The 21,369-nt window shown below is 53.6% G+C and overlaps 1 protein-coding gene across 1 annotated transcript in view; it reads left to right on the forward strand.

The window, feature by feature from the left end:
- Nucleotides 1–3,304: 3,304 nt before the first annotated feature.
- The window catches only part of RAP1GAP2 (RAP1 GTPase activating protein 2), a 179,191-nt gene continuing 161,126 nt past the window's right edge, over nucleotides 3,305–21,369 (forward strand). The window contains exons 1-2 of the mRNA XM_008695268.2: nucleotides 3,305–3,548; nucleotides 7,201–7,236. Of these exons, the coding sequence (XP_008693490.2) occupies nucleotides 3,379–3,548; nucleotides 7,201–7,236 (206 nt within the window). The 5' untranslated portion in view covers nucleotides 3,305–3,378. The remainder of the gene's footprint in view (nucleotides 3,549–7,200; nucleotides 7,237–21,369) is intronic.

Raw genomic sequence — 21,369 nt, forward strand, 5'->3', positions numbered from 1 at the left:
CAAGTTCTTTGACCTTTCTGTGCCTCAATGTCCTCATCTGTGAAATGGGGGTAACAGTGGTATTATCACAAAGGTGGTTGTGAGACTGAAAGGAGCTAAGTGGTTAGGTCGGCGCCGCCCATAGTAAACTCCCAGATACAGGCGCTGCCCTTGTCTTCCCCCTTACCTTCCCCCATCCCCATGTCTTGTCCTTGTCTCCATTCTGACGGCTTGGCCATCTGAGTCAGCGGAGGTCTGGGAGGAAGCTGGGCTGTGCTTGTTGGGGGTGGGAAGGCTGGGCCTGGCTCACAGCGTGCTTCTCTTTTCTCTGACTCATGGTCTTTCCCAGAGCGCGCGCACGCGGACCCCTCACTGCCCACCCCCATACAGAAGAGGAACTGAGGGGTCAGAGTAGGGGAGACAAGAAGCTGAGCAGGACCAGGGAAGGGACGAAATTGTAATAGATACTAGTTATAGCAGCTCCCATAATGGTGCAGGAGCCCTGTGCTGAGTGTTTACATTCATTTATAATCCTGTGAGCTTGGTGGCAGCCATCATATTACAGAGGAGGAAACCGAGGCCTCTGGGGTTAGGTTACTTGCAGGAGGTCACACGGCTCTAAAGCTTAGGAGACTGGAGCTGAGGAAGGGAGAGAGAGGGAGATGCTTTAGATTGGCTCTCACCTCCCTCTAGAACTCAGAGTAAAACACAAGCCACCCGGGAACATCCCTTCTCTCGCTCTAGGCCCTTACTCTGAGGAGTGAGGAGGGCGTGGTCCGTCTGGACTCTCCCAGGTTCCCAGATCTGAGTGGCTTCGAGGATGTCCAGGCTGTTGTGAGTTCTGTGCTCCTTCCTGCTGATGCCGCCAGGCCATTGCTGCTCTTTGGCCAAGGGTCTGAGTCGCATAACTCCCTGTCTTTTGTGGTTACCATGCAGGAGACCAGAACCCCAAGTGGGAGAACCCAGCCTCCAGGTGGCAGCAGCCGGGGCCTCGAAATGCTGCAGCCTGGCTGGTCCCTGGGCCGCCCTGCTGACCTCCAGATGCTTGGGCTCGGGCCTGCATCCCTACTGGGCTGTGGCCTCTCACCTAGTGTTCACCCCGGTGTCTCTGTCGACTGTGAGGGCCTATGTGAGAGCATCCCCTGGCTGCCTCTTCCCCTAGAATACGATGATGGATAACATGAAAACATGGTCACGTGTGTGTACAGATGAGACTAGACGATGGGTGGTTGCAAGTGCCCCAGCTTGTTGGGATAACCCACTTCATTCTCTCCCACATGAACGACAGTGGATCGGTTCACTATGGACTCCCTCTCATTGATAAGAAAGTAAGTAATTTGCAACAGGAATTGTGTTATTAGTAACCTGCATGACGCCCTGGCCTGGGCTCTCACCTGGGGCTTTCTGTACCCAGAGCAGTGCTGGGTCTGGAAGTTGGTGTGGAGTTGGTGTGGGGAGCGACAGGCTGAGCGGCCTGCCGGCTTTTCTCACCTGCACTCCTGCACCCGTCAAGCTCTTGATCTTAGTTGGGATTTCCTCAAGGGAGAGTGAGAGGAATCCAAGTCTTCTTGGCTTTAGGAATAATATATATATCTGCCTTTTGTATGCCCAGGGGTTGACTGGCTCCAGGAGCTTTGATGATGTCCCGGAGACCTGCTCTTTCTCCTGTTCTCGCCCCTGCTCTCCTCTGTGCTGTGCGTCCATCCTGTGGTTTAGCAACCTAGGCGGGGGTGAGGGGTATGCCCTGGGAGTGAGGTCAGCCAAGTTCTCCTGCCCACTACTGAGCGACTCACTGCGGCCAGCAGGGTGGGCTTCCTGATTAGCCAGGCTGGCCAGGCGCTCCCTCTGGGGGTGCATGGAGCACAGAGCTGTTTTACCCAGAGGGAGGCCAAATGGACTCAGGGCAGGAAGGACCCCAGGTGTCCATGCTGTCTGCTGAGCATCTCCTGGGCGTAGGGTGGGTGCAGTTTGGGGAGAGGTCTGGGTGTGGAATGGACGTCTGGCGGGAAGCCAGTGGTCTGATGCAACCCCAGAGGGTGGGCCACACCATTCTGCCTTTCCTGGTGAAGGTGGGGGTGGTGGACGTGGCTGAACCGAGGACCACCAGGCTTCTGCTGAGAGGCCAGCTGCCTTAGAGAAAAGGACCCCATGCTTGCCACTCACAGATCAGAACTGGGCCGGGCCCGGAAACTGCTCCTACGGCCCATCTCGGGTGCCACCTGCCCCCCGTGTGGCCTTCCCTGCTATGGAGGAGTCAAGAAAATAGAAATGCCTGTGCCCTTTGTCCATGACCTGGGGGTGGGCCCCACACATCTGACACCCAGGGTGGCAGTGGGCCCCAAACAGGAAGCTGTGGGGAGGGTGGGCCAGTGAGAAAGGCCACGGCAACTGTATTTCCCTTCCTCCACTGCTTGAGGGCAGGGCAGGGGCCTGGTGCCCCGCCTGTGGTCCCCCCACCCTAGCCCGTCCTAGCGCATGTGCCACACCCTTCCTTGGGCTGTCATTAGTGAGCACCTACTGTATACCTGGCATGGTCAGCACGGGTACATAGAGAGCTGAGGGCTAGCCTTGACTTCCAACGGGGAAGAAACCCACTCGAACACATGGGCCACCCTCCCACCCCCACTATTGCCAGCATGAAGGGTGGCCCTGCTGACCTCTGTCTAGACACTCGACGGGGTCTGTGCCTGTGCTTGCGTCCATGTGAACGCACCTGTGGGCATGTGCAGTCCAAGTGTGTGCATGTGGGTCTGCATCCCTGCGTGAGCCTGTGTCTCATGGGGAGTTGCGCTGACACGAGATCTGCGTGCAGGTGTCTCCGTTGAGGTCTGTATGAACTTGCACGGGAATGTGTAGTGTGTGTGAGTGTGTGTATGGGGGTGTCTAAGGACACTTGTGTGAGCACACCTATGTGCACCTGTGGACCCTGTGCGTGTATACATATGCATGTGTGTGCCCCTGTGCTCTTGTGAGTGCATGTGTACTCATGCCCACAGGTGCGCAGGCGTCGGGCTGGTTCGTCTGGTGTGTGCTGAGCCTTGCCTGCAGGAAGGCGGAGGTCCCGTCTTGGGCAGCCTTGGGGAGTGGGTCTCAGGGGCCTGTCTGCAAGGCTCCTGAGCCTTCCAGCAGGCTCTTTCTCTTCCTCAACAGGCACATTTGTGCCTGCCTGTGTCTCACCCTCCTTTGGGTTCTGGGAAGCCAGGGCTGTGTGGGACCGAGCTGCCAACTTGGGCTGTGGTGCAATCTGCCAGCCGAGCCCCTTCCGGAGCTGCGGGTTCCTCTGGGCGTGGGGAAGCTGCCCTCTGCGAACTCCCCTGCTGGCTGTCTCCTGGAGGGCAGGACACACCTCCCAGCCCTGCGGCCTCACCCACAGGAAGTGCTGGGGTTGGGGGGCAGGCGATGGGGGAGGTGCCGCACTGCGTGTCCCGCTCTACGCCTGTGGCCCCACCGACCCGGCTGTGCCGTGGCCCTTTTGCCAACAGCCCCGGGGACATCACTGGGACCCGGGGCCTTGCGGCTACAGCCATGTTTCGCAGGAAGCGCAGCGTCTCCTTTGGGGGCTTCGGATGGTAGGTGACAGAGGGAGGGCAGCTGAAGGGCTGAGAGTGAACCTCGCTGGAAAGTGTTGGCACCTGCTGTGGCTGCCTGTGGGAGTGGAGGGCTAGGTTGGGCCTGAGACCTAGGTGGGTGGGGGGCATTTCCAGTGCCGGGGCTGGATGGAGATGGTGGCGGTTCCTGACACCAAGCTTTTCCTCGCTGTCCCTGGAGTAGGATCTCGGGAATCCAGGAGGTTGGAGCTGGAGCCAGTGTGAGCGAGCCCGCGCGGCGGGGCTTGAGTGTGTGTCTTGTCATGGTTCCCATGTGTGTGGGTGCCTCTGTGATGCTTGGATGTGTGTGGCATGTCTGCAGCTGCCTGTATGAAGTGTGTGGCTGGCTGCGGAGGTGTGTTAGGCGTGTGACCACGTGTGCACTCTGCATTTCTGAGCAGGTGTCTGCACCTCCGGTCTTCCACAGCTTTGCGTCCTCTTGTCCGTGCGTGCCGTGCTCCTGTCTGTGTCGTTGTGTGTGTGTGTGACTTTGTGATGGGGGCATCTGTGGCCCGCGGGCCCGCTGCCTCCGGTGTGGGGGCGAGCTGTGAGGGGAGGGGCAGGCCTGTCTCCAGAGATCCCTCCTCCCACCCTGGGCAGCCAATCCCAGCTCTGTCCGAGCCTGAGCCGCTGGCTTTGTGCTCCAGCCTCTTGCCTGGTCCTTGAGGCCACCTTTTGCCATTAAGCTTCTGTGCAGGACGGGGGAGAGGCTTTTCCCTCCCCACGGGGTCAGAAAACGGGGAGACTGAGGTCAAAGACTTGTCTCTGGTTACCAGCTGCTGGCAGCTTCTCCTCAGCTGGGGAATGGGGTCTAGTGGTTTTCATTATCGGTTTCCTTTCAGCTTCTGGGCCTGGGGCGTTGTCAGAGAAAAGGTTCCCACTGCTGCAGGGAGGGTGGCTGGGGGTGCCCTGGTGTGGAGGCTGCTGGGCTGACTGGGGGCGCACAGAGACAAGGGAAAGAGGGAGGGGCCGCAGGGGCTGGGAGGGTGGGCTCTGTCTGCTCCTCTGGCTAGTTATGCTTCTGCTCGTGTGCAGCCTTTGACTTCCCTTTCCCTCCTCTCTGAAGGCACTTTGCCCTCCATCCTCCAGCAGCAAGGAGTTGTGGGTGCTGCATGTTTGTCAGATGGGGAGAGTGAGGATGAGATGGTACTAGGGCTGGCACCGTGGGGCCTGGTGCTGCTCACGGGCCTCCCTGACGGCCCCGTCCCCCCCGGGCCCAGGGCTTGCTGTGCTGAGTGTGGGCTCTGGCTTCGAATCACCTCGTCTGCTTCCCGGTCAGGCTGGCTGGGATTGCTACAGGGTGGGGCTCAGGCCATGAGAGGGTTTTGTGTGAGAGCCACGCTTCTTTGGGAGACGTGGAGCAGACCGGGGGAACTGTGTGCGGCACAGTGTGCGTGCTCAGTACGTGCTTGCGGAATGACTAAGTGATACGTTGTTTGCCCGTGACAGGCATTTCATTAGGGGCTCATTGAGTCTGAGGGGACGGCAGGGCTTCCTGGTGGGGTTGGAGGGGTAGAGTAGGCATCATCTGGAGACGGCTGCTAGCTGGGAGGGTTGGAGACTCAAGTGCAGGTTCCCGGAGCCCTGGTCTACTCCAGGTGGTGAACAGAATCTCAGGGGCTGGTATTCTAGAAGCTCCATAGGATGCCAGGGGGATAACCAGTAGATCAGGGGTAGACAAGGTGAAGAGAGGCAATGGGATGGGGCAGGCGGGTGGTAGGGAGGAGAGAAAAGGTGCCCGGGAGAACCTAGGGAGTTTGGCTTTCTGAATGAGAAAAGGCTGCTGCCCTGTCTCCTGTCTCTGTCCTGCCAAGACCACCAGCCCCGCCTCCCAGGGTCACACCCCAGCGTGGGAACCTGTGGACAGACTGCTGGCTGGGTGTGGCTGTGGGTGTGGGTGCTGGGCCAGGGGTTGCTGTGACCCACAGTGCCACCCGGTGGTGTGGTGGCTGGGTTGAGAGGGCACCACACCAGGAGTCTCGGCTCTAAGTGCTGGCTCCACCTTGACTCTTTGAGGAACTCAGGACACTTCCCCTCTCCGGGTCTCAGTTTCCCCATAGGAAGGCGGGGGATTTCCACCTTATCCACAACGTAGGGATGTTGTAAGAATTAAAAGAGATTCCTTGAGAAAATATAAAATGTAAGGGCTTATTGTTAGACGTTACAATTAGGTAGCTCTGGACTGCAAATATTACAGCAGAATGTGGGGATCTTCCCCCCAGATTCACCCTACCCCCAGCTGGTGGGCTGAATGGGAGAGGAGGAATGTCTGCATGCCAGAGGGATTGGGGGCCCCATGAGACCCTTGGGGACCAGTTGTGGAGGCTCCAGGAGAGGGGCCCAGGTTGCGTGGGGAAGAAGCTGGAAGGGACCTGGGTCGGGGGCCTTGGGTTGTGGCTTGTTTTGCTGCTGGGGACTGAGATCAGGAGATGTTGGGAGTTTACTCAGAATGGAAGGATCCCACCTCCCAGCTCAAGGGCTTGGTGCTGACTTGTGACTGCTGGGGCAGCTCTGTGTCCTCCCTGTGTGTCCCCAACACTGCTCTCATCCTGGTGCTGCCCCATAGGAAGCCTGTGGCACAGCTGAGCTAACTGGAGTGGGGAGGGCTGAAAGGTATTTCCAGGGTTTCCAGCATGCTGGACGTGGCACTGATGGTCATGCTGACATGGCGGCGGTGGTGACATGGAGGGGGTGGTGCTGAAGGTGATGACATGGGGTGGTGGGGACACGGACGATGATGGTGACACTGATGGTGATGGTGACAATGGTGGTATTGATGACATGGGGCTGGTGGTGACACTGGTGAGGGTGACACTGGTGATCGTGACCCCTAAGCAGGAGGAGACCCTGACAGTGGGAATCTTGCCCACCTTTCTGTCTCTAGAGAGAGGAAGGGGCCTCTTTTATCAGCCATAAGGGCTGGCATATGCAGAGGGTAAAAATAGAAGCTTAGCAGCACTGCCTTGTCTTCCAGCAAGGGTGGGTGCGGGCTGGGGTGGAGGGGCTGGCTGCCAGGACAGTCTGCCGTAAATGTGATCTTCCCTGCTCTGAGCTTCATGCCTGACAGATCCCACTTGCTCATGCACCCTGGAGCCTGCTGTTGGGTTCTGCCTCAGGAGTGGGGTCTGTCTCCTCGCATGGACTGGCAGCTCCCGGAACTGGGGTGGGAGGGTCCCTGGTGCTGGCATCTTTCCAAAGCAGAAGCCCAGGAAGTATCAATGTGTTGAATGTCTAGCTGCCAGTGACTGATGGAGCTGGCTTGCAGAGTTCTCTCGTGCAGTGGAGGTAATGAAGGGAAATGCTATCTACACAGTGCTTGCGATCTCTGGGTGTGGAGTCAGAACCTGGATTCACACTGGGCCAGTGATGTTATCCTTCTGAGCCTTTGTTTCCTCATCTCTAAAATGGGGAGAATAGCAGTACCTGCCTCATAGGGTTATATGTGGCTCCAGCCCTCCCAGAGTGCACAGCTCTCCCTGCCTGGGCTGGAGGAGAGCTCCTCTCTGTAGTGGCTGTCCCCTGCGGGGCCCTGTTGGCTTGGTGGTCTGGACGGGCCAAGGGGCCTCCCCTGAAGACACTAGGTGGGAGCCTTAAGCCTCAGCACTGACCAAAGACTTTCCTTTTTTCTTGGCAGGATCGACAAGACCATGCTGGCGAGCCTAAAGGTCAAGTAAGTAGCCACTTCCTGTTATGTCATGATCGGAGATGATGGTAGGCCAGAGCTCCTCTGGGGCCCTCATTTCCCCCTGAGTTGTGGGCTGTTGCGTTTGTCCATCTCCGTCTTAGGGGCTTTGCACTGGAGAGATTGGACCAGGCTCTTGATTCCTGGGGCATCTGGAGAAAGGGAGATGCTGGAACGGAAACAGCAAATGCCAGATTGATGGTAATGTGTATAGCAGTGTCTTTTAGGCCATAACTTGGGGGTGTAAGAAAGAGAATTGTATTTCCCATCATCTTGATTATTACATGAAGCCCCAGTTCTATCAGGCTTTCTGACCTTGTGCTGCGTAGTTCTAGAACCTCATAAAACGCTACGGTGTGCGTGTGTGCGCTCGCGCACGGGCCTGCGGTCAGTTGGTCATTGAGTCATCTGCTACCAGACAGATGTCATCCTGTGAGCCCGGCCCTGGGGCTCTCTGAGGCTTCAACACCGGATTTGGGGTCTGGGAATGGGCTGTCTCGCTCGGCCATATGTCTGCTCCTCTGTCCGGGAAGCCCTGAGCAGACACACCTCTGTCCTAGAACGTCCAAGCTCTTCCATCACCATCTTTGCTCCTTTTCCATGCGTGTTTCTGGCCAAACCGTTTTGTGTGCATTCTGATCCCCTTTCCCCTTCAGACTTTTACAAAATCAGCTTCCATCTTCATCCCTTCTCTGGGCAGTGAGTGGTGAGCCACCTGCTCCAGGTGAGTGAATTGAAAAGGAGGGGAATTCTAGGAGGTAAAAATAGCATTGGTCAGTAGCCCAAAATATTATCCTGCCAAATGTGAATTAGCTTGTGCATGAAAAATTCCGCCAATGAGCGCTGTCTTCAGAGGCAGCTCTTCCATTTGTAACACTCCATCTCGGCTGAAGGGTTTTCCAGGCTGGCCGCCCTCAGCCGTGCCATTGGGTTGTTAGCACTGGCTGTGTATGCCCCGGTACAGGTCCCCAGGCAAAGGATAGTGGGTTTTGAGGGTTGGAATATGGGGGGTGAGGCTTCCCACTTTGGCCTGTTTTGCTCAGAAGGATGAGGGGAAACAGTTAGCAGGGCAGGGATGGATGGCAAACAGTCCCTGCTTTCTGAGAGCTTTCTGTCTCTTTGTAGAATTGCCAGAGGTGCAGTGGGAGCAGTCTTGGAAGACTGCCAGGAGGAGGTAGCTTCTATGGCAGCTCTTGAAGATGGGGTGGGACAGTGGGTGCACCTGTGCCTGTGCTGGTTGGCATGGGGTGTGTATGCAACAGTGCAGCTCCGTGTTCAGGGCAAGTCACTCCTGGGCAAGATATTTAACTTCTCCAGACTTCAGCTTTTGTACCCTTTGTCCAGTGGGCACAACGATGTCTGATTTCCTGAGCTTCTTATCTACAGATTGAATGGGATTTAGGCATGAAGCAGGGTTACTAAGGGGTGAAGAGTGGTAGGAGTGTTTCTTTTGGTGCTACTTTGGGTTCCTAGTTCAGTTTCACAAGCATTTATTGAGGGCCTGTTTAACTGGTGAAGATGACGTATGTAACCTGGAAGGGAACTAGTTACAAGGTGGCCAGGGACACTGGCCAGTGTTGAGATTGGGACCCCAGTGGGTATCTGGGGGACAGTTTGAGTGTGTTAGTCCTGGGGAGGTGGTGCTGAGATGATTGTTTGGGACAGTGTGTAGGACTGTGTTCTTACTTGTGCCTGGTTAAGATTCTTCTGATTGCAAGAAAGAAAAACTCAGTGTGACCTGGTTAACAGAAGTTATGGAAAAGATCCCAGGGTGTCTCAGGGAACCCAGGGGAGGAGGTGGTGCTAGAGTTCAGGAGGGGTTGAACAGGAACTGGAAACCCTCCCCATCAAAATCCCAGCTGGCCTCTTTGCAGTAATTGCTAAACTGATCCTAAAATTCATACGGAAATGTAAGGGTAATCTTGAAAAAGAAGAACAAAGTTCGAGGACTCTACTTCCTCATTTCAGAACTTACTACAAGTCTATAGCAGTCAAGGCAGTTTGGTACTGGTGTGAGGACAGCCATATAGATCAATGAAATAGAATATAGCATCCAGAAATAAACCCTCACATTTGTGGTCAGTTGATTTTCAACAAGTGTGTCATGACAATTCAATGAAGAAAAATAGCTTTTCAACAAATGGTGCTGGGACAACTATATCCACATACAAAAGAATGAAATCGAGCCCCTCTCTCACACCATATACAAAAATTAACTTAAAGTGGATCAAAGACCTAAATGTAAAAGCGAAAACTATAAAACTCTTAGAAGAAATCACAGACGAAAATCTTTGTGACTTCGAATAAGGCAGTGGTTTCTTAGATACGATACCAAAAGCATAAGCAATGACAGCAGCAACAACACATTGATAAATTGAACTTCCTCAAAATTAAAAACTTTTGTGTTGCAAAGGACACCATCAGGAAAGTGAAAAGACAAAACACAGAGTGGGGGAAAGTATTTGCAAATCACATATCTTGTAAGAGACTCATACCTAAGATATATAAAGATCTGTTTCAACTCAATAAATTAATACGAGGACAACCCACTTAAAAAACGGTCAAAGAAGACATCTGGGTGGCTCAGTCAGTTAAGCATCTGCCTTCGGATCAGGTCATGATCCCAGGGTCCTCGGATCGAGTCCCACGTCGGACTTCTTGCTCAGCAGGGAGCCTGCTTCTCCCTCTGCCTGCTGCTCCCCCTGCTTGTGCTCTCTCTGACAAATAAATAAATAAAAAAAAAATCTTTAAAAAAATGGGTAAAGGATCCGAATAGACACTTCTCCAAAGAAAGTATGTAAATGGACTGTAAGTACCTGAGGAGATGCTCACCATCATGGGCCCTCAGGGAGATGCACATCAGAGCCCCAGTGAGCTGCTCCTTCACGCCCACTAATCAAAGAGGAAGACGATGGCAAGCATTGGTGAGGATGGGGAGAAAATGGAACCCTCATACGCCGCTGCTGGGAACGTAAACTGGTGCAGCCGCTTTGAAAAACAATCTGGCGGTTTCTCAACAGTTACAGGCAGAGTTACCAAATGACCAGCAGTTCCTTAAGTATACATCCAAGAGAAATGAAAATACACGTTCATATAGAAACTGGTAGCACAAATGTACATAGCATTATTTTTTTTCAAAGATTTTATTTATTTATCTGAGAGAGAGAGAGAGAGAGAGACAGAGCACAAGCAGGAGCAGAGGGAGAGGGACAAGCAGACTCCTGGCCGAGCAGGGAGCCCAGTGCAGGGCTCGATCCCAGGACTCGGGGATCATGACCTGGCCTGAAGGCAGATGCTTAGCTGATTGAGCCAGCCATGCGTCCCTATTCATAGCGTCATTGATAATAACTCAAAGTGGAAACAACCCAGGGCGCCAGGGTGGCTCATTCGGTTAGGCGTCTGCCTTTGGCTCAGGTCATGATCTCCAGATCCCGGGATCAAGCCCCACATCGGGCTTCCCACTCAACAGGGAGTCTGCTTCTCTCCCCCCTCCCCCCCGCAGTGCTCGCTCTCTCTCTTTCAAATAAATAAATAAATAAAATCTTACAAAAAAAAAGTGGAAACAACACAAATATTCATCAACAGACAGATGGGTAAACAAAATGTGACGTATGGTTCCAATGGCATCTTATTTGGCATCAAAAGAAATCAAGTACTGATACATGTTACAACATAGATGAACTTTGAAGGCATTATTTATGCTAAGCAAAATTCACAAAACACCACATACCGTGTGATTCCCTTTATAAGAAATGTCTGGAATAACCAAATCCGTAGAGACAGAAGATGGATTCATGGTGTCCTAGGGCTGGGGAGGTTGTTGGGGGGACTAAGGGGAGTGAGTGCTGAAGGGTACAGGCTTCTTTGTGGGGTGGTGTATGTAGGTGCCCTGGGCCTAGATGGTGGTGGCGGCGGCACAACTTTGTGAATACACTAAAAAACATTGAATTGTACAGTTTAAAACAGTGAATTGTATGATATATAAATTACATCTCAGGAAAACCTAAGAAAGAGGGAGCATGTTACCGGCCCAGCTCGGGTCAGTTGTGTATCCCTGGTGCAGTCAGTTTAGCTGGAGAGATGGGGTTTTATGGATAAACTAGAGCTGCTGTGGTCGTCTCTCTATTTGGGAGGGGTTAGTTCCCAGACAAGAAGGGTGGACTGTGGGCTGGACAGACACCATAAAAGGTTTTATCTAGCCGCCCCCACTCCCCTTGGCACTAAAAGGGAGTTCAGTACCCGTTCTTTCATCCTTCTTCCTTCCCCCATTGATAGCACCTCACACGATAGCACCAGGGTTCTACCTCGATGCCCGGCTGTGGCTCTGCTCTCTGGCATGTCCAGTAGGCAGCCAACTACACAGGCTGCAGCTCTCCTAGGCACCAAGACGCCACTTGCCCTCTGCCTCTGCTGGGTGAGACATCTTTCTCTCTACTAGTGTAGCCCCAAACACGCTGGTCTGTGGCCTGTGCTCCCAGTTGCCTTGGCTCCTTCTCCAGGGACCTGGTCCTCTCCGCACAGTCAGCCACATACCTGCTGGAGGTGTCCCTGAGCCACACAGCTCTGAAGATGGGGGTTGTGGGCCCAGCACTGTTGAGCACGTATGTGTGCTAAGTTGTCACACGTTGCACAGTGTCCCTGAGGTTTCACAGCCACCCCCTGAAGCAGCTGCCACTTCTCTCTGCATGTTACAGATGAGAAAATGGAGGCTCAGAGAGGTTAGGACTCTTGCTTAAGTTCATGGAGCAGGATTTGAATCCAGGTCTGTGCTTCATGGCGGGTTTAGTCTCGGCTGGAGCGGAGTAGTTCTCAGCACCTCTCCCACCCTGCTTTCCCACTCTTGTCACCCCCTATGTGCATGGGGGCCTTGGCCACAGAATGCACCTCTGCCTTCACAGCACGTGCCCTTGCTGGAGACCCAGGTTGAGTGGCATGTCTGGTGCTGAATGGTGAGGTTGCTCACAGGAAGGTGGTGCAGGGGCGTGGAGCCACATAGGAACACGGGGGGTGGGGGCAGTGCACAAGAGTCCTTCAGGTGCCACCAAAATGTTCTAGAACCTTCTGGGGCTGCTCCCTTTGTCACTTCCCCTTACACCCCCAGAGCGTGTGCTGAGAGTTTGCTGGGTTGTCAGGGATGGGGAACTTGCTGTTCTAGGGCTTAGAATGCTGCATCCGTTCAGCTCACGATTATTGGGCTCTTACATTCCACGCCCAAAGCCAGGCCCTGGGGTTGGTAGGGGAAACAAGGATGAAAAAGACCCGTCTCTGGTCATGAAAGCTTATAGCCCTGCAGGCAGGCAGACATCTAGGCAGACAGTTGCCACGGAATGTGATGAGGGCTAGCAGAGATGTCCTCCAAGAGGATGGAAGGGGTTTCCTGCAGACTTGGTGATGCCTGAGCCATCTCCGGGGGTAAGGTCAGCCTGCAGGAGAGTGAGGCACTCCGGTAACAGCTACAGTGCATAGACACGTTAGAAATGCAGGGGTGGGAGGGATGTGGGGCCGTTACTACTACAGATGGAATACTGGGGTGGGAGTTCGGGGGCAGGTGGGGCTGCCTCTGGGAGTATGGGACAGCCGTGTGGAGGGCTGAGCTGGCTTCTCTGGGTGAGTGGGAGCCATTGAAGGGTTTTAAGGGGAGTAGGACCTACATATGAGCCTGAGGGCCCCCCTGGCTGCCCTCTGCTGACTCATTGGAAAGATTGGAGGATGGGGTGGGAGCATTGGGGTTGGGGAGAATGGACAGATTGGAGAATTCCTGAGGAAGTGGGTTTCCCAGGCTGGATTGGTTTGGACGTGGGAGGTGAGGGCAAGGGAGGGTCAAGGTGAAGACTTGCAAGTTTTCACTTGAGCCGTTGGGTGTATGTTGATCCCATTTATGGAGATGAGGGAGTACGGCTCTGAATATATAATCTCTGCTCCCCCTTTCCCTTCTTCCCTCTTCATGTGACTGATTTGATCCTGACCCTCATACCTATCCCCTCATGGAGGGGACAGAGGAGAGGAGTAACATGTGGAGGGTTGCAAGAGTTGGTCTGTGGGCAGGAAACAGGCCAGGCAGTGCCCTCTCCCAGACAGACCTTGTAGTGGTCCTGGGCTCTCGGCCCCACCCTGCTCAGCCCTTAGGGAGCCTCTGGCAGGTGAGCTCCAGGTAAGCACTGGCTGGTGGCCCTGGCCCGCAACCATACCTGGCTGGACTGTGCGTGCGGGGAACCCACTTTCAGACACCTTGTGGGCCCTGAGCCTGAGAACAGTGCTGGTGTGTGTAGGGGTGTGTAGGTGTGTGTGTATGCTTGCTTGTGCAGGTGGACATGAGCTTTGAGGGCCCATGTGGGTGACTGTGTGGTGCCTTTTTTGGCTTTAGCGAGTTCCTATGGTAACCACGAACATGTCTCTTTTGGGATCTGGAGTCTCAGGGCGTGAGTGGCTACAGAGAGAAGCAAGGCGGGCGGGTGCTTAGCTGGCAGTTGGGCTGTGGCCTGATTTCATTGCCAGGCACTGGGGATGCACCTGGAGGTGCCATTTGCCAGGCAGCAAGGTCTGCAAATTCCAGGGATTTGTGTGTTCCTGGCCCTCATCCCAGCTGGTCCCTGCCATGCCTAGGAAGCCCTGGTGAGTCCCTGTTCTGATTTCTTGATGGACAAGTAGCTCCCTGGGTCTTGACCAGGTGTGGTGGATGTCTGCTGATGGGCATGCAGGGTGCTGGCTGGCAGCTCTGGCCAGTGGGCACTGTGCATTGGGCCCTTCTGAGATGGGAATGGGGCTATGGGCAGGAGGGGTTCTGCTTATTCCTGGGGCCCTGTGAGGGTGTTTGCCATGTGGCTGGTGAGCTGGACGGTCCTTATGGATTCCATGGGACAGGGCTAAGTGTGTTATTGTGGGAGACAAGGGCAGGGAAGCAGGAGAGCAGGATGCAGATGGCAGCCTGTGGCCCACCAGCCTGGGCCCAACTATCCTTGGGGGAGTCCTTTCACCCCATACGCTCCCTAAAAGGGTCCTTCAATCCTTAGATTCCTGGCCATGTGCTTGAGCTTCTTCATAGATCTCCCCAAGCCTAGAGGCCTGCTGGCCTGACCTGATGAGAAGACCCAGGGTCCCATGAAGAGGAGGCCGGAGGGCTCTGCTTGGCTCACCAGGAGATGGATTTGGCCAGCACTGGGGAACAATTGCTCCTATGGGCTTTGGAGAGAGGTTCTGACCCCCCCACATTGTGCATCCCGTGTGCTTCCTGTCCATATACTGTGGACCCCTGGGTGTGTCAGGACCCCCACTGCCCTCGGAGAGGCTTCTGCTGGACAGGGGCCCAGGCAGCACTCAGAGGTGCCTGGGAGTGTGTGGGGTGCTTCCTTCTGTTTCCTTCCTCCTGCTGGCCCCTCTCGGGCTGGGAGCAGGGAGTGGGGACGGGAGTGTTGGGGAGGGGATGTAGATCGCCCCTCTGGCTTGTGCTGGGAGGGCCACCTAGCTGTTCCCTCTGCCTTGGAGGGGCCCCTGGTAAGACTGTTCTGGGACAGGGGCTGCAGCAGGAGTTGCTGGGTCTGGTTGAGGGTTGTAGTGTTGCTGTAGGGCAAGGGGAGCAGGGAGGTGGACGTTCTGTGCTTTTTCCAGACCATCTTGGCCCTCCCTTTCTAGAAGGCAGAGTCCAGAGGTTAATCCCCAACAGCTTTCCCTGGGGGAATTGGGAGGAGTAGGGAGCCTTTAAGAGAGATCTCCAGGTCTCTGGAGTCCTTGAATCTTAGAATTTGAAATTAAAAAAAAAAAATGAAATTGGTGACTATGAGAATTCTTCGTGCCCCTGAAACTAGTCACTGAGCCTGAGCTTGGTTACCTCCAGTGACGGGGAGCTCATTACTCTGTAAGGATGCCTCTTCTGTTACAATACAGTTCTGAGTATTTAAAGCTGACCATTCTTTTCATCTGGAATCTCTGTAACTGCCATTTCTTGGTTCCCCCATCCCTCCCCAAACAAGGCTAAGGTAATCCCTCTTTCTCCTGAGACCCCTTCAGATTTTGAAAGATGGTTCTTTTTTTTTTTTTTTTAAGATTTTATTTATTTATTTGACAGAGAGCACAAGCAAGGGGAGCGGCTGGCTCCCTGCTGAGCAAGGAGCCCGAGGTGGGACTTGATCCCAGGACCCTGGGATCATGACCTGAGCCCAAGGCAGACGCTTAACCGACTGAGCCACCCAGGCACCCCTGGAAGGTGGTTCTTGTTTCTTGTGTCTTCTTTTCTCCCTGCTGGTCATGCCCCTTCAGCTGTACTTGGGATTTCTCCCTGCCTGGGCTAATCTTTGCTGGAGAGAATCAGGTTTTCCAAGCTTTACCTCAAAGCCTGGCCAGAGGGGTTGACCTGGGCAGCCTGCAGGAGCCCAGTGGACAGAGGGACAGACAAGTAGATTGTGGGGATCAGCCTCCTTGCTTACAGATCAGTACATGGGACCCCAAGGGGGGATGTTCCTAGGTTGAGATAGCACCACACAGAGGTGGCGGATGCAGGACCAGATGGGAGGTCAGCAGTCTGGCTCCGTGCAGGGTCTGCCTCCTTTCCTGCTTCCTCAGCAACCCCTTGGTCGTCACTGCTTTCTGACGCACACGTCATCTTGTCTCCTCTTTCAGAAGAGAGGCCTGACGGGCTGCAGGGACCTGGCAGGGCCAAAGACAGCCACAGGCAGGGGTCAGGGGGCACACATCAGCACTCCGCCGGGATGCTATCTGTCTCACCACATCTTCCACCATCCCAGAGAAGCTGGAAATCTGGAATTTTAGGAAAAATCTTGATAGCTAACTCAAGCTGCGTGTGGCCTGCCCTGCAGGCCGGATTCAGCACAGGGGGTCACCAGTGGGCCACCCCTATTCTGGGGCTGTCATCCCTCTCAGGTTCCAGCTCCTGTTTCCCCATGGCCAACTCCTTAGTCCCCCTCCCAGGTCACCCCCTCCCTGGTACGCTCACCCCCACCTTCAGCCGCTGACGGGTCATTTCCTGCTCTGTACGCAGACTGCACTCACTCTCAATTAACCTTTTCTGTCTTCCAGTCCAGTTCTTTCTCTGTCACCGGATTGTGAAGTCCCTGAGTCACGCGGTCCTCTCCCGCCCTCCTCCCAGTTCAGGCCCATTATCTCCTGCCCCGCAGTGACAAAGGCTCTCTAATTAACCCCCTCCTCAGGCCTCTGCCAGCTCTGACTAATCCGTCACCCCAGAGCCATCTCTAGCTCTCCCCGCCCCCTGCGCCCGTGGCAGGCTTTGTTCGTGCTGACTCCATACAGGCTTGTTCCTGGGACAGTCCCCGCCCCACGTTGGTGGGGGGCTGGGCAGTCTTTGGTTGTGTTGACTTTCCAGCGATTTCTCTTTCAGCGTTAGCATCCACGAACAGTCTTTGGTCCATAGCAGAGAGTTTGACCCTTCCCTCCCTGCCAAGGCAGTAGTTCCCAGACTTTTTGTACTTTGCTATCACCTGCGAGGCTTTAAGAAATTCTCATGCCTGTCTTGTTAATTTTAGCCATTCTGATGGGTGTGAAGTGGTTTCTCATTGTGGTTTTGATTTGTATTTTCCTGATGCTAGGAAAAAAAAAAAATTCTCATGCCCAGGTTGCACCTGGTTCCAGAATTGGAAATCAGAATGCCTGGGGTGGGACCCAGCATCAGTACTTTTTTTTTTTTTTTTTTTTTTTAAGATTTCCAGGTGATTCTAATATGCAGCAAAATTTGGGAACCCCGGTCTCAGGGGATGAGCAAGTGCGATGATTGTCAATGGTTCAGGTCAGGTTGGATGTTACAGTGGGCTCCAGGTGGATGAGTCACTCCAGGTCAGGTTTCTGTTGACATTTGGGGCTAGATAAACCTTTGTGGTGGGGGCTGCCCTGTGCATTGTAGGCATTGAGTAGCGTCTCTGGCCTTTGCTCACGAGATACCAGCAACCTACCCTCTAGCAGTGACAATCAAAACTGTCTCCAGACATTGCTGAATTTTCGGGGTGGGGGGTATAGAAGCTCTCCCACCCCACAGAGGACCCCTGCTCCAGGCCTAGCCAGGCCCACAGAATTCCAAAATAGGCACAGAAGAAAAGGCTGCCCAACAGTGACCCCCATCTTAGTGATTAATGTGCGGGCTTTGGAGTCAGGCAGCCTATGTTTTCAATCCTGACTCCACCATCTTGGACCTTGGGCAAGTTATTTTTTTTTTTTTTTAAAGATTTTATTTATTTATTCGACAGAGATAGAGACAGCCAGCGAGAGAAGGAACACAAGCAGGGGGAGTGGGAGAGGAAGAAGCAGGCTCATAGCAGAGGAGCCCGATGTGGGGCTCGATCCCATAACGTCGGGATCACGCCCTGAGCCGAAGGCAGACGCTTAACCGCTGTGCCACCCAGGCGCCCCCTTGGGCAAGTTATTTAACCTCTCTGAGCCTCAGTACGTTTCTAGGGTTTGGGGTGTTTTTTTTTTTTTTTTTCCACTTTTCTTACCTCCTCTTGATCTTTGGTCCAGCCAGATGGTGTGACTTGCTGTTTTCTGGCACTTTTTAGTCTTGACGTCTTTGCTGATGTTGTTCCCTTAGCAGGAAATGCCTTTACTTCTTCCTGCCCTGTGGTGGTCCAGTGGTTTCTGCCTGCGTCCCTCTCCCCTTGAGGTCTGAGGCTGTCGGGTGCCCAGCCCGACTTCGCCACATTTTGTTGTTTAGGTGAGGTGGCTGACCCCTCCCTGCCTCTGAACCAGCAGGTTACCGCAGCATCGTCCTCCACCCCGTGCCCCACTCATTCTTAGAGGGTGGAGTGGGCGGAAATCCGTGCCTGGCAGGCCGCAAAGCCACATAACTGACTTCGGAGCCCTGCCCTGAGGGGTGTGTGTGTGTGTGTGTGTGAAAGAGAGAGAGAGAGAGAGAGAGAGGAGGCAGCCTTTGCCACTTTCTTGGTTACCTCGCTGCGAACAGACACCATGTGGAATTGAGGATCTTTGGGATGGAGGCTTTCCCAGGCCCATTTCTGGGCCCAGAAAGAGGCTTGAAGGGACCTCAGCCTGCCACGCCCTGTGCAGACCCTCCTGCCAGCTCAGCCTGGACCAGGGGCTGCCCACCCTGGCTGCTGTGCAGACCCACTCTGGGGAGTCTGGGCCCCTGGGCCTGTGTGGGGCCCAGGAGACCTGAGTGTGAGCGGGGCCAGAGGTGGTACCTGTGAGGCAGCTGTGTTTGCGGCTCTTTGGGAACCGGTGACATTTAAAGCTCTCTCCCCACAGTCTAGATTCAGTGGTTAGGGTCATGTGCTCTGGGTGACCTTGTGCAAGCTACACAACCGCTCCGTGTCTCAGTTTCTTCATCCGGGGATAATCAATGTAGGTACTGCTGCTGTGAGGTTTCAAGGAGATAATCCAGGTGAGGCGTGGAGTACCCTGCCTGGCACATAGTTAGTGCTTGGTAAGTGTTACCTGTTAGTAATCACAGTCCTGGGCTGTGTGGACACTGATGCCCGTGTGACATGGCCACACGAGTGCAGCCATACTCCCAGGGGCCAATGGGACCCAGGCCTGCGGTTGTCAGGCGTGGGCAGCTGGTGTCACTGCCGGCACCTGCATGAACACACCCTCGTTTAGCAACCCTACCAGGAGGGCAGACGTGTGTGTGTGTGTGTGTGTGTGTGTGTGTGTGTGTGTGTGTATACAAGGCCCGGATGATCCGGCTTTTGTTGTATTCACACTCTGACATGATCCCTGGAGTTAGCAGCACCTGGGCTGAGCTGGGAGCCCAAGGTGCCTCGTTTCTATAGCAACCACAGTGCACTAGAAACAGAAGGGGGACGGAGGAGATGGGAAGCCTGAGTGGCGGCCGGGGGAGGGGGGCGCCCTGCCTGCATGGGCCGTGGGCCTCGCTTCCACACCCTCCGCCATCCCGAGGCTCTTGTTCTGTCTGATTTTTACAGTAATGACATGGCCACCTTGGAGTACTGGTGACCCAAACCTGATAGTTGTGAACATTTTGTGGCCTTTTCACCAAATCTTTTTAAAAATTATGATAAAATATACCTAAGAGAAGATTTATTATTTTTAAGTGGAACATTCAGTGGCATTAAGTACACTTATAATGTTGTACCACCATCCCCATTCGTCATTTCTAGAACTTTTCATCCTCCCAAGCTGACACTCTCCGTTCCCCCGCACTCAGCCCCTGCTGACCAGCATTCCACTTTCTGTCCCCCTGAATTTGGTCTCTCTGCGCCACCCCAGGGAAGTGGATTTGTGCAGCATTTGCCCTTTTGTGTCTGGCTTATGTCACTTGGGCCCAGTGTCTCCAAGATTCATCCAACGTGTCAGAGTTTCCTGCATACTACTGTATACGTATTTTAGTTACCCCAGTTGTTTATCTGCTCATCTGTTGAGGAGTGCTTGCGCCTTCTGGCTGACATGAATGACGCTGCTGTGAACACAAGTCTGCAAGTACCTGTTTTGAGCCCCTGCTCTCAGCTCTTGCGGATACATACCCAGAAGCTGAATTGCCAGATCATGTAATTCTGTATTAAACTTTTTGAGCTTTTTTTGTAGATAAAAGAAAGGCATCATCAAGTTAAATCCCTGTAATCCCTCCTCCTTGGCCCCATTACCCTATCTCCCCATCCATCCAGGGAGCACTGTTGGAAATTTGGTGTGTTTTTTTCAGTCTGTTTTTTTAATACTGTCACTGTTTTAATAGTTAGGAATCCACACGCAGGATGTCCTTTTGAGTTTACGTGAGTGTCCTGGTCGTGTTCTGGCGTCAGACTGCTGGGGTGAGTTTACGTGAGTGTCCTGGTCGTGTTCTGGCGTCAGACTGCTGGGGTGAGTTTACGTGAGTGTCCTGGTCGTGTTCTGGCGTCAGACTGCTGGGGTGAGTTTACGTGAGTGTCTTTTTCAGTCTGTTTTTTTAATACTGTCACTGTTTTAATAGTTAGGAATCCACACGCAGGATGTCCTTTTGAGTTTACGTGAGTGTCCTGGTCGTGTTCTGGCGTCAGACTGCTGGGGTGAGTTTACGTGAGTGTCCTGGTCGTGTTCTGGCGTCAGACTGCTGGGGTGAGTTTATGTGAGTGTCCTGGTCGTGTTCTGGCGTCAGACTGCTGGGGTTCAGGTCTTGGCTCTGCCCCTTACCAGCTTGTGAGTCTTTGGGCAGGTTACTTAATTTCTCTGTGCCTCAGTTTAGTCATCTGTAAAACGGGAATAATAGTAAAGCCTAAAACCTTCTTGCAGGTTTGTTTTGGGGGTTACGTAAGCCTACATATGTCTAGTGCTTAGAACAGTGTTCATTGTCACCACTATAGTTCTGCATTTGTGCCCCTGCGCATGGATTTTGGAATCTATCCATGGTGTCATGCATCTAGTTCCTTCTTTTTAACTGCCCTGTGGTACTAATAGGTACAAACATGTCATAGTTTTTGTTTCTCCTTTGTATCCCCTATTGATGGGCTCTTGGGTCTTTTCCACTTTCTTTTTCTTTTTTTAAGATTTATTTATTTATTTGAGAGAGAGAGCGAGCGCACATGCATAGGGTGGGGGAGGGGCAGAGGCAGAGGCAGAGAGAGTCTCAAGCCCCACAGAGCCTGAAGCAGGGCTTGATCCTGTCATCCTGAGGTCATGACCTGAGCTGAAACCAAGAGTCGGATGCTCAAGTGACTGCGCCACCCAGGTGCCCCCCCCATTTTCTTACATTGCAAACAATGCTGTAGTGACCGTGTCCTCGGGTGACCTTCTGGGCACATATGTGCGAGGCCGGGGGCGTACCAGGAGGTGGGGCTGTTGGGCTGCAGCTCTTCCAGATGTAGCCAGATTACCCTCAAGAGAGGTTTTATGCGCATTTCTTCTGTCCATTTTTAGTTGGAGTTTATGTATCTTGGGTGTCGAGTTGTATAAGTTCTTAATTTTTTTTCATATTTTTTTATTTCAAGTGGGCTCCATCCCCAGTGTGGGGCTTGAACTCCCAACCGTGAGATTAAGGGTCACATGCTCTACTGACTGAGCCAACCAGGTGCCCCTGTAAGTTCTTTATAGATTTTGGATACTAACCCTTTATTGGATATGTCATTTACAATTATCTTCTCCCACTTGATAGGTTGCCTTTTAATTTTGTTGTTTCCTTCGCTGCGCAGAACCTTTTTGTTTTGTTATAAC

Source organism: Ursus maritimus, unplaced genomic scaffold, assembly GCF_017311325.1.
Source record: "Ursus maritimus isolate PB19 unplaced genomic scaffold, ASM1731132v1 scaffold_24, whole genome shotgun sequence".
Classification (NCBI taxonomy): domain Eukaryota; kingdom Metazoa; phylum Chordata; class Mammalia; order Carnivora; family Ursidae; genus Ursus; species Ursus maritimus.